The sequence below is a fragment of the Tenrec ecaudatus genome, chromosome 10 (genome assembly GCF_050624435.1).
Source record: "Tenrec ecaudatus isolate mTenEca1 chromosome 10, mTenEca1.hap1, whole genome shotgun sequence".
Taxonomy (NCBI): Eukaryota; Metazoa; Chordata; class Mammalia; order Afrosoricida; family Tenrecidae; genus Tenrec; species Tenrec ecaudatus.
Window position 1 is genome coordinate 132868079 of NC_134539.1, and position 21254 is coordinate 132889332.

A 21254-nucleotide genomic window follows, 5' to 3' on the forward strand; every position below is an offset into this window, starting at 1 on the left:
TTGACCTAGTCTTATTCATGAGATTAAGTTCAAGATCATTATAAGTTCCGGTACCAGTCTCACTAAGTGACCAGCTACTTGACTATCTGAGAGACACTTGCTCCATCCTTGGTTGAGAGAAAAGGGAATTGCTTTTGCACACATAGTTTCGGTAGGATGTCGGAGGAGGGCACTGAGCTCAGTTTATAAAGGGTGTACAGGTCTGCAAGACCCCCTGCAAAGCAGAGCCCGTTTGAGCGAGCCACGAGGATCCCAGCTTTCACATTCCCCCATCGCTTCCACCCGGCCTCAACATTACTGCCGCTTACTTTCACTAAAACGTTAAGGTGGGTAAAAGAAATCACTGGTACATCTGCTTTTCCTAAAACACCTTCAATCACACTTTTCCCATGAATTCAAGACTTAAAAATACTCCAGTACTTAACATAGAGGACTTGTTTATTATTTTGTATTAAAGTGATTAGCAATGTTTTGTCACATTATTAACTCATCCATACCAACAATCCAAGCTCAAACTGACCTCCTCAGGAAGTTTCACACCCAATTCCCAACAGCCACACACAAGGACTTAAATAAGAATACGTGCACAGGAAAGATCGGAGGAGAAAACTGCAACCAGGTGACCAGAGAGAGGGCAGGCTTTCTGTGGGGACTAGCATTTCCTGTCTATGGCTCAGGAGTAAGATGCTTCTGCTGGGAACTGAGAAATTCGGCTGTGAAACCTGTTAGTCAAAGTAGATGCAATTCCCTGCTGTGCCACTTTTTTCTCACCTAATGTGCTTATGCAGATAAAAACCTCTGCTTATTCTCTAGCCCCCAAGTTAGGATTGAGGACTGAATCTAACCTTGAATGGCAGTGACACAGCTTTGAGAACTAATCACTCAGTGTCAGGCCCATAGTGAACAGCCAGGTCCATTCCATCCTGGGCTTCTTGTACTGGTGGAGACCCTCAAAGAATGGGCACCACAGGTGAGAGGCGGACACACCTAGAGGTCTTTCACTTAAAAGATGGAATAATCATGGCTACTTCAGATAATTAGTATGTCTCTAGTTCTAGGGACAGCAGGGCTGAATACATCCCTAATAGTTTCATAGTCATAGTTTCATCCCTAATCATAACTCAGAGTCGAAAGAAGCGATTGGTTCTGTTCTATAGAATCTATCTACAGTGCACATCAAAGAGGCTATGGCACTTAGAGAGAGTGGCAGAGCACATGGTCCTCAAAGATCTGCTTCTGGCTGCTTGGGAAGCTCTTATCACAAATCGGACACTCCAAATAATGGGCCTGCACATGCTGCATTAAGGTGTGCTCCTCCTCGGTCAGGTCAGCAGTGAAGTCCATGGTGCAGCTGGGGCACTTCCTGATGGAGGCCTGGGAGAACGAGCAGAAGAGAGCACATCAGCTGTGTGTGGCAGAGAGCACGCCTATCTTGTTTCCTACTGTATCTTCGGCACCGGGCCTGCTGACTGGCACATGGGAGGTGCTCATGAACTCCGACTTAGAGACAGTTGATAGGGCATTCTTAACCCCCTAGGCCTGATATTGCTGCAGCAGTCAAGATGGCTGCCACCTTCGAAGGGGTCTAGAGCAGACCTTTTGTTCATATGTCTCCCACTAGTCATGCTACCAAATTTAACTTGCAGCTGGAGGGCCGTGTGCAGCCTGCTGATGGGTGGACTGTGCTCGCTTCTCCCCACTCATCAGGCTGGCACCGAACTGACCTGCGATGTCATCAAAATAAACCAGCCTCCCTACAGTTTGCCCACGAACTAGAAGAGTCAGTTCTTTATCTGATGGGGGCATACGTCAAATACTTACCAGACTGGGGGAAGAACTTTCTTGAATACCTAAGGAGAATCAAAAAGGTTTCAGTCAATGAAAAAGTAAAAAAAGAATCTTCAAGTCGCTAATTGTCCATTAGGTTAGAGTGGGTGATTTCTGCACCCCCTACTCCTGGTTTCCTTTCTCCCTACTGCCTGGTCTGCTGCCTCTCGTATATATGATATTTTTTGCCGGTTAGAGAAGATACATGATAAACAGAACAGAAAAGGGGAAAAATGAAATGGCATTTTCTATAGTCATGTTCATATTATGCAGTCAGAAAAAATACACCTACTTTCAGATTAGAAAAACAAGTAAATTTTCAATAGAACAATAACAATCTAATAAGGACACTGAATAGACTTTAAGACTACATACACGCAACAAACAATTCTCGAGTAAAATGCTCAATATTGTTAAAGAAAAAAATGTGTCCCCTACCAAGGTTTGGTTGCCTCCTAAGATAAAATGCCCTTACACTGTCCAAAAAGGCACCCTGGCTTTGGAGAGCAGCAAGGAAAGCTTCCGGTTGGGCAAACAGATCATGTGCCAAGTCCTTGAGTGACACGAGTATTTCCTCTCCCCGTTCCCTGTCCTCCAAACCACAAGTCTCTCTGGGGCTCACTCCTATTGCCCTAGGTCAGGACCCCTCGGGTGGCCGCCATAATGCCAGGGCCGGTGGGGAATCATTTCCCACTCTCATTAGCTCTCTGGGCTCGTACGCGCACATCTTCTACACACTGGCATCTCTCTGATTTATTCATTTGCAATACAGCCGCGGGACTCAATTTGTGTCTGCCGCCGCTGGGCAAATGATCTGATTTGCGTCTTCTAAATTCAGATTTATTTCTCAATTAAAACTTCCTGCCTGGCAATCTTTTGGTTGGGTTCTTGTCCTCAGTTTCTGCCCAGCAAGTCTTAACAATGAAACGGGTCTTAATTAGTAGCTCAGCCTCAAAAAAAAAAAAAAGGAAAAATCGAGTGAGGGAAGGCATGCAAGCGAGGCTTTGTAGCAAGAGCAGGACAAACTTGTCTTACCACAGTACGGGTTTCCATATACAAGCACTTGTTTTTGCTGTGCACCGCCTTCAGCTGAAGCAGGAACTTGATAATGCACATTGTCATAATCTAGGCCCATGTAACTCAGCAATCTGCTGTTCTCCCTCTTCAGAAGCTACGGATAGAACATGGGCAGAGATAGGTGAAAGACTGGAACAAAGAATGCTCCATCCCCAGGAACTGGCCAGGGGATGCTCATTACAGGTAGTTCTCAATGCAGCCCTGGAGAAACCTTCATAAGGGGTCACCCATAACTCTCGAGCAGCCTCAATATGCCAAAGATTTGACTTCTTTATACTTGAGTTTAAGTATATTTGCTGAATTTTGTTCAAAGGAATACATAAAGTCTCTGGATCGAGACTAGCTGAAATAAGAGGAGCGTAAAAAGATTGAGGCATACAGTTGGCGGTGACAAGAGTCACGACTGAAAGGGTTATACATTACTGAGAGCACTACCTCTTTCAGGCTCCTCCCTAGAACAAGTGTTAAAGCCTGCATCGAATACAAGGGGCTTTACAAAGTAGATGTGAAAATGGAATGGAACGAAAATGGAAGATTTCTACAAACCTTTTGCCTCTTGAAGCCCATAAGCACATATATTTATATATAAAATCTCCAGGCCACGTTTTGCAGAGAGGGTAGATGATGGAATACCGCTAGGGATGCAGATCTAGCCATTTCAAGAACACATGGGCAACTTACTCTTTGATGCTGAGTAAGAGATGGATGATTTCAGCATAACCATTTTTTACTTGCTGCCGTCATCCTCGGATTAAGCCATCAGACAGTAACTTAGCAGTCAACACAACAGGCAGGAATGAATGAACTGACAAACGCATACACACAGCACTGCTCAGGGGCCTACCGTGCTCCAGCACTGGGAGAGACCAGCACTTCTATTCCAAGTTTGGCAGCAGAGAAAAAGAAAGGTTGTCCTGAAGGAAAGGGGTCCCCGGCCAACATAAAAGTGACATGGGATATTATGCCTTCAAAGACTACGCTTAAAATAGTTTTCAAATTCTATCGCTGAATAATCTGTGTAGAATTTGCTGAGAGAATCTAAATGCCATGGAAACCTTCACCACAAGCACAAACGCATATTTTAAAAGACCACTCCTTTCACTACCTGTGTTTTCACAGCAGAAAACCCTCTCCCTTCCAAGCCACCAGCGCTGCAGGAAACAAGCTCCAGCTGTAGAGCAGGGAGGCCGCTGAGGTAGACCAGGGAACCAGATTAAAGGCTTAGGAGCAGCTGTCTTCACCCACTGTCCCACAGAGGAGCCCTTTCGTTTAACTTTTGATTTTCTCACATTTCTGAGACACCCCCGCTCCTTTCCCTAAGACCGTGGGGCTCTCCTCCCCTTTCAACATGGTGGCACAGTGATTCAAATGTGAGCTGCTAACCCAAAGGTTGGCCGTCCAAGCCTGACAGCGGCTCTGTGGGAGGACGATGTGCCCGTTTGCTTCCGTGAAGGATGACAGCCTTAGCATTCCCGTGGGGGCAGCTGTACTGTCCGAGTGGGGATCAACTCTGGGGCCGCTGGTCCACACACTTACATCACTTTCCCGCTGTAGCGTCTCATTGTCTTGTTGCAGAGTTGAATATATAAGCTCCTTTTCACTCAGTCTTCTCGACAAGTCAAAGTTCTGGTCCTGTCAACGGCAACAACAAACTAGGATTAAGACCCCACAGTGCGCTCTGTGTCAAGATGAGGACAAACAAGAGCAGGTGATGGGTTTGGATCTTTCAAGGGGGTGGGGCTGAGGGAACGAGGCAGGGAAAGTGGGTCTGCAGAGCAGGTGGCACTTACAGACCAGGATTAAACGAAATGCCTGAGCTGTATCAAGAAGCCAGTCTTGGTTTAGCTGGGAGTACAAGTGTGCAAACTGAGAAACAGTGTAAGCTTAGGGAAAGCTCAAGAACGACAGATCAGAGTTAGGAAGCACGGAGCCTTGTTTAATCCCACCCACCATGTAACACGCAACGCTGTTCCGAGTCAAGGCCTTCCCTCGGGAAGCCTGCAGCACTTCCGGGCAGGGTGGTGTGACTTTTGACTTTCTCCCACTGTGAGGATAGAGGTCTAGCCTACTCTGAGGAGGGACAGCCCCGGAAGGCATTCGTTCAAAGGTTACAAGGAAGGCAGGCTGGGCACTAGCTTCACGGCCCCAGAAGGCGGGGGCAAGCATGCTTCAGTGCTTCCCAGCTTCTACCTACATACAGTTACATATGCACTACCTCACAAAAACACTTAAAGCTAATCCTACTAGCTTGGCTTTGTTCCAAGTGTTTCTTATTTCTGTATGTGAACACTGGGGTCCACACTGCTATGTCCTAGGGGCAGTAATGCGAGAGGGTTGACTGCAGGCTCCTTCCTCCCCATCCCCATTGGCTGCTGCTGGCTCTGCTGGTCGTACTTCACTTCCTCCAAAGGGAAAAAAATCAGGCAGGACTGATTCTGCACGGAAGCCTCATCAGTGGTTACAAAAGCCTGTCCTGAGACCCATGGCTGAGCTGGGACTAATACTGATGGGATCTCCATGCTAGTGTCAGGCCTCAAATGATTTCCCTCTTGTTGGCTGCAAGAGAACATTCTCTTCTGAACAAGGGTGTGTAATCCTCTGGGTGAGGTCCAAGCACCGCTAATCTCACTGCGTGCTTGGCTGGGCCCATAGCGTAGCCTGGTCGCCTCCCAGGGCAGCGGCTCTGAGTTTCCCGATCAGTTTGTGGAGTCGTGGACACTCTTTGTACTTCTCTACGAAACAGACCTTCCCCGCCTCTACCTTTGCCTTTCGGTGTTCCGCCTCTTGTACTAACTGCTCCTCCACTGGCATTCTCTGTTTCTAAGCTCCTGCAGCATGAGCTATGCCATTCCCGTAGTTAGAGGCTTTTTGAAAGACACATGAAGAATGGCCGCGGGTCTTGTAAAATCCTCCGAGGAAACCCAGAACAGCCCCAGGAGGCTGGATGACGTCAAACATCATAAACCCAAACGTGTGACGAGGGACCCAATGGCTAACGCACAGGGTGGAGAAGTCCGAGGACTGCACCTACAGAGGGGCACGGCAGCTCGGCCGGCAGCTCCGGATCGTGCTGCCATGGGGAATGTGGGCTCAGTGTTGCCAGCTGCTCCAACTCTCAAGAGGAGTTGGAAATAACAGATTTTTAAAGCTGGAAATAGTCCAATTTTTAAATGCTGGTAACTATAGCAGTGGGTTTAGCATTCACAGATTCAATCAACCATGAATGTGCTTCAGTTTTTAGGCTGACCCTGACCTGTGAACTGCTAATTTGCCAACTTTTTTCTAATCTTTTTGTTATGCTAAATGCATATCGATCAAGTAGGTCCCCACTAGTTGACTGAAGGAATGATACAAGTATGAGTTACAATCCCAATTGGATAGCCCCACGATCACAGAATTTTTCATGCCCGAACGTCAATTCAGAAAATGGAACCTCAAGGCACCTGTCTTCAGCTAAGGATTTTTTTCCCCATCCAAAGAATCATTAGTCAATTCGGTTTTCATTCCTATAGCACTATAGTCTATAATGATAATTGTCATTACTAATCATGACAAAATTTGCTATATGTTCACTGTTAAACTTTGCTGTTGTAGCACTCCGCCTTAGAATCATTTGCCTGCCTCCACAAGAGCTCCATAAAGGGGGGTGGTAAGGATCATTCTGTGTCTACTGTAGTCCGTCATGAAGTTTATTTTCAGTATTTCTGCATCACCGACCACCCATTTAAAATGCCTACTTCTGGACATTTTGTGAATGGCACATTCTCTCTCCTCTTTGAACAGGAAGCAAAACACCCAGAATCAAACTCTAGTCCAGTCTATCTTAATTCGTCCTCGCCATCACCTGGAAATAGACCTTGGTCATATCTTTTCTGGTGCCCCTTCCCACCGTCACCCAAAGACAGACATGCCGTTAACTCTTGCAGTCTCTTTGCTGAGCTAGTTTCCTTTCGCTTCATCTCATTCACAGTCTGCTCCAGCTTCTTCTGATGCTTCCTCTACAAAGAAAGAGAGAGAAACCAGAAGGTCTCAGTCCATTGCCGGGAACCATCCCTCCCACCTCAGCGGACATCAGGAAGGGGCTGCTGAGCTAGCGAGCAGGCAGGATGCACAGGACAAGACAGTTCTTCATTGCTGAGAGAAACCAGATGACCGCATTGCAGGAGGCTTGGTTACAGCCATACCACCTTGACCATGCCCACGATCATCATTTCAGATGGCTTTCCTCCAACTTTTAAAAAAAAATCATTTTACTGGGGGCTCATACAGCTCTTATCACAATCCATACATACGTGGATTTGTACATTTGTACATATGTTGTCATCATCATTTTCAAAACATTTTCTTTCTACTTGAGCCCTTGGTATCAGCTCATTTTTTCCCATCTCCCTCCCTCATGAACCTTGATCATTTATAAATTATTACTTTTTCATGTCTTACACTGACTGATGTCTCCCTTCACCCGCTTCTCTGTTGTCCATTCCCCTGGGAGATTTGTAGATCATTTAATCGGTTCTCCTTCCTCCTCCCACCTTCCCTTTCCCTTCCCAGTATCTACTCTCATCAGTGGTCCTGAGGAGTTGATCTGTCCTGGATTCCATGTGTCCAGCTCTTATTCAGACAGCTTTCTCTGAACCAGTGATTTCTTGTAAATATAAAGAAACGACACTGTATAGACTTCCTTGCTTGCACCTCAAAACATTTCTTCCATAATTCTACCTGATCAGTCAAGTTGAGAAACAGCTGGTCATTTTCCTTTTTCAGGTCTTCCAACTGCTCTGTCTTATCTTGATCTCCCTGAATAAGCTTCTCCATTTCTTTCTCTTGAGTTGACAGCTGGGCCTAAAGGGAAGAAAATAATGAATAAGACCAAGATATGAAAAGGGAAAGAAGAACATTATGAAACCCCATAACCTCATACTTGAAGGATCTAAGTCTCAGTCGAATAAATTCTGAATCACTCCTTGAAGTCTCTCTTTAAGGCAGAGCTTCCTCAAAGTCCTGCTGCTATCTCTATTTATTTTTCAATAAGATTTTCAGCTAAAAGTAGTATGTTGGAAAACCAGTGGTTTATGATCTAGTTAAGACAAATGGTGCCATTCCTTAACTATTAACAAAGGGAGAATGTTTAGCTCAAAATCAGAAAGCGCACAACCTGAAGCTTCAGGCTCATGCTTTGAAAGGCACACCATTTGGTACTTGCTACGACGAAGTGTATCCTGCTGGGTCACCAGGAAGCTGTGGCAGTTGGCAAGGCTAAGAAAGACGTTGGCAAAGGTGTGGCATTACTTGCCTGAAGCTGATCTACTCTGATTCCCATCTTCTCGTTTTCTGAACAGATCTTCTGGTTTTGTTCTTTGAGTCTGTGGAGGTGGAGAGGACCGTGTGAAACAGACGCTGGCCACTGAATCCAGAGAAGTAGCAGTGGTTGTTTCTCCTGCTCAGCTGCCTCTGGTCTTAAATGAGTGAAGGCTGGCTGGGCTCTAATCCCACAGAATTATTTTTAAATCCCCAAGTCTCTTCTATAAGACCCCTGTGGCCTGGAGGTTAAATGCTCGGCTAACCAAAAGGTTGGTAGTTCAAATCCAGAGCTGCTGTAGTAGAGAGAGTAGTCTGCTTCTGTAGCTGTACAGCCTTGGTAAGCTCATGGGGCAGTCCACTTTGTCTTACAAAGTCACTCACTATGAGTCTCTTTGACAGTTCTGTTTGGCTCCTGCAGCCTAAAGGGCTGCAATTTTTTAGTAACCTGTAAAAGGTAATAACTGAATTCAAGATAATTTCTCATTCCCATTCCAATAAAAAAATTCAAAGGGGAGACCCACATCTCACTGCTATCAAGTCATTTCCGGCTCAGAGTAGACTGCCCCTGTGGGTTTCCACGACGGGAACGCTTTCCTGAAGTAGACAGCCTCATCTTGCTCCTGGGCAGCAGCCATTGGCGTTAAACTACTGCTCTTGCATTTAGCAGCCCAATGTGTAACCCCCTGTGCCACCAGGCTCCAGGCCCTACACCTGTAGCAGTCATAACCGAGAACTGCCTCAGGGAATCCAGGAATCCAAACCCACTTTGCCTAAGGGTACCTGGTAGAGCAGTTCCTCACACCCAAGAATCACGAGCCACACTCACTGAAGCAGCTCCATCTCCCAATAGTCCTTCTGCTCTTTCACCTGTCGGTCCAACGTCTTGTTGATGTTCTTGAGGGCTTCTAGCTCCTCCTGTAGTCCCTAGAAGAAAAGAGCCTGGAAAGTCATCCAAGGGACAAAGCAGCTCTAAGAGTTTTTATTAGATGCTCGGGCAAATGTTCATAAAGTGGTGGGGCCACAAGCAAAACAGGCATCATGCTGGATAAAAAGCACCCTCCAATTCTGTCTCTGGGACCCAACTTCACATTTAACTAGAGCCATACCTGCATTTTCTGGAGCTCAGTCTGAATGTCTGAGTTCTGCTTCTGGAGATTGACATAGCTTTCTTTCAGCTCCTGGTTTTCTTTACAAAGCTCCTTGTTACGCTGTTCAATCTCCTCCACCTCTCCCTGTGAAAGAGTATTGGATATTCAAGTCCCTCTGAAAGAAAACCCCTTAGACTGACTGGGATCATGGAAATCTGGCTGATTTCCCTTCACTGTGACATCTGTGTACCCAAAGTGGGAAGAGCTAAGGGTGTGAGATATGTACATCTGTGTAAGTGTAGTATTAAGGCTACTGTTACTACAAAAGACAGATAAGCAGGTATCAAGATCATAAAAGACCCAAAGGGGAAATGATGGAAAGAGTCAATATCGACTCTCTTGAAGACAGGACTGTCTCTCCCGTTTTGTTTAGCTGCTTGAGGCCACGTCAGGGTGGTGTCATTCTTCCCTGCATCCCCAGAGCCTACCACAGCACTGCATGAGGAGTAGGTGTCCTGTATTAGACAGGTTCTGGGTCGGAACTGTGAGAGATGGATACCATAAGGTCAGCAGTTCAAAACTACCAGCCACTCCAAGGGGGAAAAGACGTGTCTTTCTACTCTCATAGAGTATGAGTCTCAGAAACTCACAGGGGCAGTTCTACTGTCTTACAAGGTCTCTACGAGTCAGCCTCGACTCAATGGCAGTGAATAAGAATATTCAAAGATGCTAATTTTTAAAAATAATAAAAATAAAGCTGAAAAATTTGTTTGGCGGTAAAATGTACATGACAAAAATTGTCAATGGAAAGTTGAGACAATTAACAAATTAGTTAGAGAAAGGAGAGATCATTTATCGCTACCATTATTAAGGTTCTAAAATTACTTCTAAATGAATACCACATACATTTTCCCCAACACGATCTGATTCATCTGACTTATTAATTCTACTCCCCCCTGGAGCTGGGCGGAAAGGGACCGCGAGGAGATGCCGACAGACCTGAGTGGTTACGACCAGGATGTCGTCTTCACTTTCTGGACGGAACTGGAAAGGAATACTTGCTCCCCGGACCACACCGTCCACATCCACATAGCAGAACTGGTAATACTCATCATCCTTGGGCAGGTAATAAGCTGAAAACACATGCTTTTTAATCTCCAATAAGTTCTCTTCAGAAAAATTTAAATCTAGAGGCGATTATCTATCCCAGGAAACTCTGGTGCAAGGGGATCAATGAGCCTTATTTGCTGGCTGTCTCCCAACACCTCTGATCCATTCTCTTCCTCACCTTTGAATTGGACTTCCTGCTGTTTCTCTGATCCGCTGTTTAGGTCAACAGGCAAAGTAACCCACATGAAGGTGTAATACTCCCGAACTGTCTTCCATCCTACCTGCAAAGGCAAGAAGGCTCTCACTCAGCACCTGAAAGGACTTGCGAAAATCTTATTTGGGCTAGCTCTTCTTAAAATGCTTTTTTAGTATATGTAAGAAATACAACAGAATGGGTTCATGTCAAGATTCACACTCCATGGATCAGATCTTTTTTTTAAATTTAAGACAATAATATATGGTAAAATATCATATTTTAGGGCTTCAAAAAGCTTGTGGAAAATTTCTATTATCTTTTAATTCCACTTTTTTCATAGTAACTTGAAAGTCCCTTCATATAACTAAAAATTGGCATATAGTCCAAAATATCAGACTATGAAATAAATGAAAAATACTTACTCAACACCCAATACAAGCACTCCAACAACAGTTTTAACTTCAAGTCAGACATGAAATGGAGTGGCTGGGAGAAAGGAAAGAGTTCTGGAATTCTTACAAGTGGTGTTCTTGGAATTTCTGCATGGGAAACACTCCGGCCTGCACTCTCCACCAGTTTGTCCTCTACTCTTGTCCGATTCGGCCTCGTCATACCACATGGCTATAGCACTACATTGTCAAAACGCATTCTTTTGAATAATGTATGTATGAGGGTGGGGGCGAGGGAGAATAGGGAGTCTTAGCTCCTTCTACGTATTGAATGCAGTAAATCATAAAACATAAGGACACAGCAAAACATGCCGCAGAGCAGAAAGCTGGCTAAGTGGAAAATCTTCTCACTAAATGTCAGACAGCTCAAATTTTATCTGGAAGATGAGAGCGCACAGCAGGAAGCAGAAAGGGAACCACTATCCTCTGGAGCTGGCAAATGCGAGGCAAACGTAATATTTATGGTCGTGTTTTGACCCTGCTTGAACTCAGTGGGAAGAAAAAGAACTAAAAATACATTCCATTTTTATATATGAAGGACTCAGAGCAGAGTTGAAAAGGTTACACTGACACCTCATGAGAACATGCTGGGCCTTGGCTGTAAGCAGCTCAGCGCCACTGCGGCCTGCGTGGTCCAGGAAGCAGGAGCTTTATGGGGCCCTCATTCACATCCTGGAGTTCCTTAATGCACTGTGACCAAGTCTCACTGGGAAGGCTGCAGAAATGACTGCTGCCTGGAACAAGGAAACAGCTTCCAGCTAGCTGCCATTTCCAGTCGTGGCTGCTTCACTACGGAAGACTGGGTGAAACCGGCTCTCCTGACCCCCGTCTGCCTCCATGGCCTATTTCTACTCTTTGACACCTTGAAATCACCCGAGTCCCCAGCTAAAGGTCAGCACCGGATTACACATTCACGTCAAAGAAAGAGCGCCAACGCCCGTGCCCTGTCCACTCTGACTGATGGGTGCTCTCTCTCTAGGGAGAAGATGTAGCATGGGCATGCATGCAAACAGACTCGCCATTTGCCTATGAGGTGCCAAGAACTACGGGCATTAAACCCAATTAAGATTACTTACTGCTAACGAGTCAGTTCTGACTCCTGGTGACCCCTAGGGCAGAGCAGAACTGCCCCTAAGGGTTCCAGACTATAATTCTGGACGGGTGTAGAAAGCCTCGTCTTTCTCCTGTGGAGTGCCTGGTGGTTTCAAACTGCTGGTTTTATGGTTAGCAGCCCAACATGTAACCACGACACCACCAGGATTCCTCATTAAGGCTATAAGAAAGAAAACTGAGATGTAGGACAAAACTGTATAGTCACCTCATTAACTCCCTAATTATTCAAAGAAATTCAGCTCAGTTATAGAGAAAAGTGGCCACAACAACAGGCTGAAACAGAAGAACAAGATGGGGGAGGGGTGCAGGACCAGGTGGTGTTTCCTTCTGTTGTATGTGGGGTCACGAGGAGTTGGAACCAACTCGATGGCATCTCACAACAACAGAAAGACCAGGCACAGGTCTGGGAGTCACACACATGGGAGTGTACTGCCACACTTTTCTGAGTATATTCACTGTGTTCGTCTGTGAGCAAAAGGTCATACCCACCCCACGGGGTCGCTGTGCTTTCAGGCTTAGAAAACACAGGTTTACACGATACACCAAAAACCTCACCAAGGCCTGCCACACAGAGCGTGCTCTCAAAAAGCAAAAGCCCAACAACTTGTGTTCTCTCTTGAGTAGCTTAAAGCTTATTATCGTATATACTCGAGTATAAGCTGAACCAAATAGCAGCTGAGGCACCTAATTTTACCAGAAAAACGGCGTAAAATATGTGTTGAAAAACTCAGCTTATACTCGAGTATATACGGTACATCCTTCCGACTTCAGGGTAGGGTTCAAGTTAATAGCGTTATAATCGGTGAACACTAGTGATCCTTCAAATGAACCACCTTTTACTTCTTCATTTGGGTATAGGCAAGCTGAATACATGAATCGTTTATGTCAAATACACGAATCAAATATATATACATTTAAAATGTCTTTACACATGTTTTTTAAAAGCACAGGATCTTCATTTGGTTTATGATAGTCTTGCCTGGCAGCTGCTAAGTGCTTGGGAAAAACAGTCAGCCTTAGCAAAATAGAATAAACACATGTTGCAAGAAATAATGAGTTATAAGAAGGTTATTTTTCAAAACCTAGTAATACTGCCTTAAAAATGTGCTGAAAAAACTCGGCTTTTACACGAGTATATACAGTATCTGGACTATCTAGTAGGTAACTACATATACCTATTAAAATTCATTACAATTGTACAAAATGTAAAATACAGTTAAGTTAGTACATTTCAAGTGATCAACGGCCACATGTGTCAGATAGCAAAAGTACAGCTCCAGTAAAGTACAGGCAGTATTATTGGATAGGGCTAATCCATATGTTTTGCTATATTGTAAGGAAGGAAAAACAAAGAGAAATGACTCCCACCTTCTGTATAAGAGCAAACACCCTGCTGTGTCAGTTTTGTGTTAGCACAACTTTCTGTCTGAGGACGCAATAGCCTGCCGGGTTGACAACTGTTCCCACTTCTTGCTACCTACAGCTTTCATGGCTCTATCATGGAGCTTCAGATGCCAAATAAGTTAAAGGAAAGGGATTGACTGAGAGACGTTCTTAAGACAGCTCCTTCAGAGTGCAGTGCAGAAGGATGTCTGCTTTCAGCATGAGCAGCACTGGCCAGCAGGCATATGACATACTGAGTTGTCAAACCAAAGGCCACTGATGTTGCAACTAGCAGGGGAAATGACTTCAGCCTGACCTTTATCTCCTGTTTCAGCAGATAGGAAGATTTGTCCTTATGGGATGTTTATAACTGCGTAAGCACAAGAGACAAAGACGGGTAAGAGACGGAGATCACTGGAAGGAAGCTATTTTTAAAATGGCCGCTTCTGTACTTGAGCTGACAGGGGGATTGGAAGTTACCGGGGAGTTTTGTTAAACATCTTCACAAAGAAGCCAGACCCTCAGAGACAGACTTATTGGATGCGGGCTGTTTGACTACACTTTCTCAACACCGTTTCCACGATACTCACATTCAAACCCTGTGCTAAATAAGGAAGTGATTATGGTCACAATAATTACGCAAGAAGGGACTACCCACCCCAATCAAGTCACAGATGCGTATTTCCAAATAGGATCATTTTATTAAAAAATTATAACTTGTCCGTGAACGGCATTGCAAACTTGGAGATCATACCATTTTAGTTTGAGATGGATTTACAATGTGAGTCCCACAGCACACACTGCAACGTGAAAGGGGATGCTTTAAGAGTGCTCAGTCTAGGATTTTAAAATTTGCCAGACGTAAGATACAAAATGACTGTAAGGTTCACCTCTGGCTCCTGACTTCTCGATATTAACCACTTACTCTAAAGATGCCAATCCAATCCTTTCTCCGAGGGATGAAATGCTGAGTGAGAGTATAATAGCACGTGAGGTCCCCTCCGGGAACATAGAACTTCTCCACACTGTTGAAGATGACCTGCGCAAAATGACAATGATCCAGCAAGACAGCTGACGTGGGGGGATCTTCTACTGTCTCTTCCATAGCGAGGGTCCTGTTATAAGACAAAACCAGGCACTGAAAGGACTGAAACACTGGAGACTTCTGGGCACTCACCCAGGAACATTCCGATCAAAACAAGTCAGGAAAAGCCAAAGACTGACGCGTTCTGAGGGCCCACAACTTGCTTTCTGTTTCACTTTGAGCTGTTGTGCTGATGGTAACTTGTTCTGCTCTAACAACGTTGGGTCAGTCCCTAATTTCTTATCATGGACATTTCTGTATCGCCATCCCAACACAGAGAAAATGAGGAAGGCCCTTGACAAGATGGACTGACACAGTGGCGGCATCAATGGGCTCAGGCATAGTAACAGTTGTGAGGATGATATAGGACCACAGTGTTTTGTTCTGTTGTGCATAGTCGCTATGGGTCAGAGCTGATTCAACAGCACATAACACTTCCACACACCATTGTCTCTACTTTGTTTCCCTTTCTCTAAATGTATTAAATAAGTAAGGCAGTTTGAAGAACAATGGTCTGAACAGGGAATCTGAATCTAGATTTTAATCCCAATAAACCCTATAATTATCAGCCTTCCCATACATCGGGTACTCTACTGGGAGTGGGAAGGTCGGGATAACAGAAACTGGCATGCAGTGGTGACAAACATGGGTTTAAAAAAGCAAAAGGGCAAAATTCAAATCCCAACTGCAGCGGTGTGACATTGGGCAGTTTACTTCACCAACCTGGCTCTGTCTGTTTCCTTGTCTGTGAAATGGGATTAATAACAACACCTACATCATTTGTGTGTGTGTGGGGGGGGCTTTGTTTGTTTTTAAGGGGCAAGGATTAATGGAAAGAAATACTATTTAGTGTCTACCCCATAAACCAGTATGTAGCACTTATACAAAGTAGAGGGGTGTTGAATGATAAAATATTTAGCACAGAGTCTGGCACAGGGAAAGGGTTTAGTAGATATCAGTGATTCCTGTTGTGGGTTTTCACCCCTCAGTTTTTTTTCTGACACAGGCCTTGTCCTCAAAGAATTCCTAATTCAATACAGAGGCTGGATGAGCATACGGAAGTGACTACTAGACAGATGGACTAAGAAGAGAAAAAAAATACTCTGTTCAAGAGGGAGAGGTGGCACCTGGTTCGGGAAATGAAGGAAATCTTCCAGGAAACTCAGATGAAGCCCTAAGAAGGGTTTGGAGTCTGACAAGTGGGCATGGGGGCAATCTGTACAAAGGAAACAGCACTCGGGGAGGGGAAAAAGCTCACATACCCCCATTTGAAGGACAACACGCAGGCTTGGATTTTTGTGATTAAAACAGCAATAATGGCTCGTGTTTCACATTTCAAGATTACAACAGAGACGTGACCAAGGATAAAACTATTTTGGAAGTGAAAGCAATACTGAAACGAGACCAAGTCTTTTCAATTGTTGAGATCTACTATTTTCTGCCCTTCACATGCATTATTTCCTGAACGCCTTGCTAGTCGAATACTGTGATTATCAACGCAGGGTTTTATAGGGGGAAAAACTTAAATACTGCAGCCCTGAAGAGCAAACGAGGAAACAGCTGTACAAATGCAAATACTACAAAGACTACTGTTAACAACTCCAGCTGTCACAACCAGGGAGAATGCATACACACACAATTTAAAAAATCCTGAGTCAATAACTTCAGGTTAGCTCTTCTTGCCCTCTCTCACTTATTTCCTGGTTTTATTTTGAAGTCTAAGCAACCAGACCTCTGCCAACGACCCCAGAAGTCAGTCTTGTGAAAGAGAAAGGCAGGGGAACTTTGGGGCGGACGCTGAACTGTTCTTGGGATTGAGATAAAGGCCGTGGCTTTCTCTTGTGTGCTCCAGCAAAGCCACATCCTGTACCTCAAACCTCAGCTTTTCTCAGTGTGTGTGTCAGGAAGTCAGTCCGTCCAGACTTAGGCCTTGGTTCTGTGAGGAGCCATTGCCTCTAGACTATGTTTACAGGAGGAAAAGCAGGAGGCTGCTCAGCTTGTTACCTGAGCGGCAGGTGTGTACGTTATCCCTGCCCATGGACCCACTCTGAGTAGGAGGAAGAAAGAGAAGTTTTTGTTTAGAAGGCATACCAGGGGGAGACCACAGCAGTGCAAAACAAAAGGTTTTGTGATGTCCCGTTTGAAATCAGAATACACAGAGATTATGTACCTTTTGCCTTTGGAATTTATGCTTGGGGAAGTCACACACAGATGTTTTAAGTTACCTCCGGCTTCAGGCAAGCAAACACAACAATGAGGTTTGTCTTAGGCCAGTCTTTGTTGACTGACTGGATAGCAGGGTCTAGTGTTAATCACTAACAGGTAAATAAGAGAGGATTCTCAGCACTAGCTGGCATTTTCACGCGACATTCACATCCAACCTGTCTGCTTTTAAGCAATGTCGCCAATTACACAAATTCCATGGAGACTGATCCAGTAAAGTACCGTCGCAAACTGCATTTTATAAGGATTTTTCTAAGTACATTCACTAAAATAAGTGGGCTGCAAGCTTGCAGATCCTATTTCTACTAGTGCTCTCTTTTCATATTGAGACCATCATGCCCCCGTCTCATGTCTACAACAACAATGTATCTTAGCATGGAATACGATTGTATTCCTTTTACTACGATCAAGAACAACAGTCTGTTAAGAGTGACTTCAGGGCCTGCGCACCTGATTAATCCAAGTTCACACCCCCTGTGCTTTTCCTTCATCTACCAGTTGCCATCAGTTGATTCCAACTTATGGTACCCTTGTGTGGGGCAGAGCACAACTGGGCACCACGGGTCTTCGGTGGCTGATTTCTCAGAAGTAGAAGTGGAAGGGGGCAAGCAAGGAGGCGAGCGGAGTGGAAAACCAGTGGCTTCCCTTCTTGCCTTGCCAAAATGAGGGCAGAAAGGGCCAAGAGTGAACCTAGAGTGGAAACATGGCCACCTGAGCCTAGCCAGTGAGGTCCTCCACTCAGCCTTTCCTGAAAGACATCTGGTGATTTTTATGGTCAAGTGATCCTTCAAGGCCAACAGTGCTTGAAAAATAACCTTTCTGACAAAGCAACCTAGAAGAAGGCAGTGTGTCTATCTGGGGAGGAGGGGTGGTCCGGGGCGCAACAATGCAGAAGGAAAACTTGAATGATTTTAAGACCAGTTTCCTCCTCTTTTATCCATCCTTTCCACTTCTAGTTCTGGAAATAACCAGACAGTCCAGAAAACAAGAAGAACATAAAGATGAACAAAGGTTTAATTCATAAGTCCAGAGAACTACTAATTCATGAAAAAGCAGTAAAGTACGTTAGGCCTCCTAGGAATTAGGAAACAGAATTCCACCTAATTTTTTACGCCTCTACCAAATCAAACACTGGCCACAGAAGTGATCTTACAAACTGGATTTTTAAAAACAAAGTCACCCATCAAGCATCAGGAAAGAATGCAGATCGCACACGTTGTCAGGGGCACTTCGCCTCCGTCTCTGGACATAGTTGTTTTTCTCTTCAGCTAGATTTCTAAAAGGGGTAGAGTTCTTGGAGGAAGTAGGCAATAACAGGTAATATATTTTAAAGTGAGTCACCTCTACTGGCGTGTGGCTTCTACGAAAGCCTGACATATTTTCACCTAATGAGCTTGTCCAGCCTAATACGCTCTCCCCATGACAGTTCTATGGCAGCATAGCTCATCGGCGTCCTCTCTTAAATGGAACAACTACTGCCAACTCCCACTCTCGCTGAGGTAATCCTCAAACGACACGGACATGCTATTTAGCAGAAAATAAAAAGGTTCTAAAGCTTCCAGCTTCCGATTCTAACAATGCAATCATTCAACCAAATCGACTCATCAGCTTGTCTAAAGGTGTACACGCACGGATGCTGACGACACCAAGAAACAATTCTTAAAAAGAACACAACTTCTGCCGGCTTTTCAAAAGAAGCGAAAACTATTGGTAGCTTCTCTGGGTTCATCCCAGAGGGAAACAAATGATTCCACAGCTAAGGAGAAATGCGCTCAATTCTTCATTTAGCAACAGTGAAAACAAAAGTAAAAGTCAAACACACGTTCAAATGAATGCCCTCATCCGATTTACTTGACTTCTAAAACAATTAGCAAAATGGCTGGACTGGTTTGAATCCCAAGCCTCCTCGGAGAACACAGGTCAATGGATACTCTGGGTGTGGTGAGAGGGAGCAAGACACAAATTATCTCAAAGTCCTGCGCCCAGGTACTTTCCAAGTGGCTTCTCATGGCTTACCTATGATTTCTCAGAGTACTCTTCAGATAAATTTGGAGGCTTTTAATATTATTGATAACCATTTGGATTAAGCTGCCCAGCTTCTCCTACGCAGGCCCTTCTCTCTCATACCATACTACTGGTGCTAGTTGCTCAGTGGGGAAACAGAAAATCGGTTCCCAGGCAGGAGATTCTGACATGAAGGGGCCACTGTGAAAAGATCCGCACTGTGCGGTCCACCTCCCTTTCACTGAGACCACCCACTTCTTTCTTGGAAGCAATCGTGGTTGAAGTATAATAGAAAGACGGCTGAGGTAGGAGGAGCCAAGAGACCTGAGTACCTGCCTTTAGTTCTGCCACTGACTTCCCCTTGGTCAAGGCCCACTGCCTGGTTTGAGGCCTCAATTTCCGAGTTGGTCAAATGCTTGGATCAGGATGGATAGTCTCTAAGGGCCTTTCCGGCTGTAATGATCCTAAGTGAAAGTACTAGCTTCTTGGCCTTTTGGCTAAGATCAAGTGTAAGTACCTAAGAGAAAGGACTCATTTTAATGATCTACCTTTTCATCTAAGAAAATAAGGGCGTATATGATACCAGCAGAGTGCTGTCACATTTTTCAAAAGAGCCCTAGATGTTTTCTCTGACCCTGAAGACAACACATCTTGTTTGTTCCGGGTAACTGGAACGGGATTACCGGCTACCTTTATCAGTGTCCTTTCTACTCCATTAGCTGTCAGTCCCGCTAAAAGCCGTTTCAAGTCCCCCCTGGAAAATACCTGGAAAGTAAGCCATCTGGATAGTCCTTAAACGCCTGCCCTCCAGAATCTACAAAAACCCTTCTTCATGACACGGTTTTAGCAAACAAACCAAACACTCAACCCACTGCCTGCGTCCAGTGGATTCGAACCCACAGTGGCCCTCACTTTACATGAGCAGATGGGCTCATCTTCCTCCTAGGTTTGAACTACCGATCTTGTCCTTGGCAGGCCAGCACTTAACCCGCAGCGCCACCAGAGCGCCTCAAGGTTGAAATGGAGCGTGGGCTACGTCGGGCGCGTGGTGGCGGTGGGGATCCGGTGACGGCCGTGCAAGCCTACCCCTCCTTTCTTCTGGGGGGGCCTAGAGCCCGGCGGTAAGGGGGCCTCCAAGGAGAACACGGGGAAACTGAGGCCTGCAAGGGAAGCTGATGTCGGAAGGCCTGGCGCCTTCGAAGCAGCGCCCCTCTCAAGCTTCCACGCGGCACAGGGACGCCGTCCGCGCCCCGCGCCCCCCGAAAGGGAATGACGCCATGCGGCGTCACGACCCTCACTTCCGGCAGCGCGCTTCCGGCGCCCCGGCAGCTGGCGGCCACCCCGAAGCCCGCCGCCTCGCCTTCCTCAGCCGGAGGTCGGCCCCCAACTCTCGAAGGCCGCCGAGAGGGCTCCATGACGTCACGCCCACTGACCACCCTGGAAAAGTGGAGGAAGTGAAGGCGAATCCGGTCACACCGAAGCCACCACGTGGCCGGCTCACACCTGGAAGCCTGGGTCTGAGGGAATCCGACTGGACCCCTTTCCCCTACGGGACTCACCCCGGGCAGCAGTCGACGGCGGCGGCGCCACAGCAACAGGGCAGGGCTAGGGCCGGGGGCGGGGCTACAAGCCCGGGGTCGCGGGGACGCGCCTTGTCCCGCCCACGGCGTCATAACGACCTCTACGCCCCGCCCCTCCGCGTAGCTGGGACTTGTAGTCCTCGGGAGGCCGGGCCCAGGAAGGGTCCCCTGCCCCCTATGGCGTCCTCCTGTCCGGCACTGAGATCTCCATTCCAGGAAGAAACTTCCCCTAGAAAGAGCTGTTTATGTTCACTATGCCTTCATTGGTACTTCTCGCAGTCCCGAATGAGAAAGTGCCATTCCAGGTCACTTCCATTTTTCCTCTGCCTCCATATTCATCATGCATCGCTTTATAAATGTGTCTCTGGCATGTAGTCACGCTTCCACCGGACCCTAAAGGAGACCGGCAATCTCCCTAGGCCTCCAATTTCTGGGCTTCCCTGCCTCCCACCCCTTTCATTACTTTTCTGCAAAGAAATTATAATTAACTTGAATTTCTTCTGCTGCTGTTAAAGTTTCTTTTGTATTCTCAATGGAAGGGGAATAATTGGTTATGCTCTGTTATACTCAGGGGAAATTACGTCAGCCTCCATTTAGGTATTTCTGCCTTATTCTAGCTCTCTGTCCTCTTCTCTGAATGGTTTCCACAGACAGGCTGTATTTGTCATTTTCCCTAAAGTCATCTTATTCAGTGGCCTTGTTGGAAAGTTTAAAAAAGGGGGAGGGGGGAATTGATAGGCTTGTAATATTGATATCAGCATCTATTTTTCTCAATATAAAATAGGTAATTCTATTTTTGACCTTTTTCTTGTCTAAAAG

At 45.7% G+C, this 21254-nt stretch overlaps 2 protein-coding genes across 2 annotated transcripts in view; one reads left to right on the forward strand and one right to left on the reverse strand.

Moving 5' to 3' along the window:
• Positions 1-420: 420 nt before the first annotated feature.
• CALCOCO2 (calcium binding and coiled-coil domain 2) lies at positions 421-20503 on the reverse strand. Its single transcript, XM_075561671.1, has 13 exons — positions 20415-20503; positions 14470-14659; positions 10582-10684; positions 10293-10426; positions 9312-9437; positions 9032-9129; positions 8198-8267; positions 7624-7746; positions 6816-6902; positions 4441-4536; positions 2863-2998; positions 1822-1850; positions 421-1374 (listed from the first exon to the last, which is right to left on the reverse strand). The coding sequence occupies exons 2-13, from the start codon at positions 14647-14649 to the stop codon at positions 1195-1197; spliced, it is 1362 nt and encodes a 453-aa protein (XP_075417786.1). The 5' UTR covers positions 14650-14659; positions 20415-20503; the 3' UTR covers positions 421-1194.
• Positions 20031-21254, forward strand: part of TTLL6 (tubulin tyrosine ligase like 6) — a 94212-nt gene continuing 92988 nt past the window's right edge. The window contains 1 exon segment of the mRNA XM_075559640.1: positions 20031-20555. Within this exon segment, the coding sequence (XP_075415755.1) occupies positions 20031-20555 (525 nt within the window).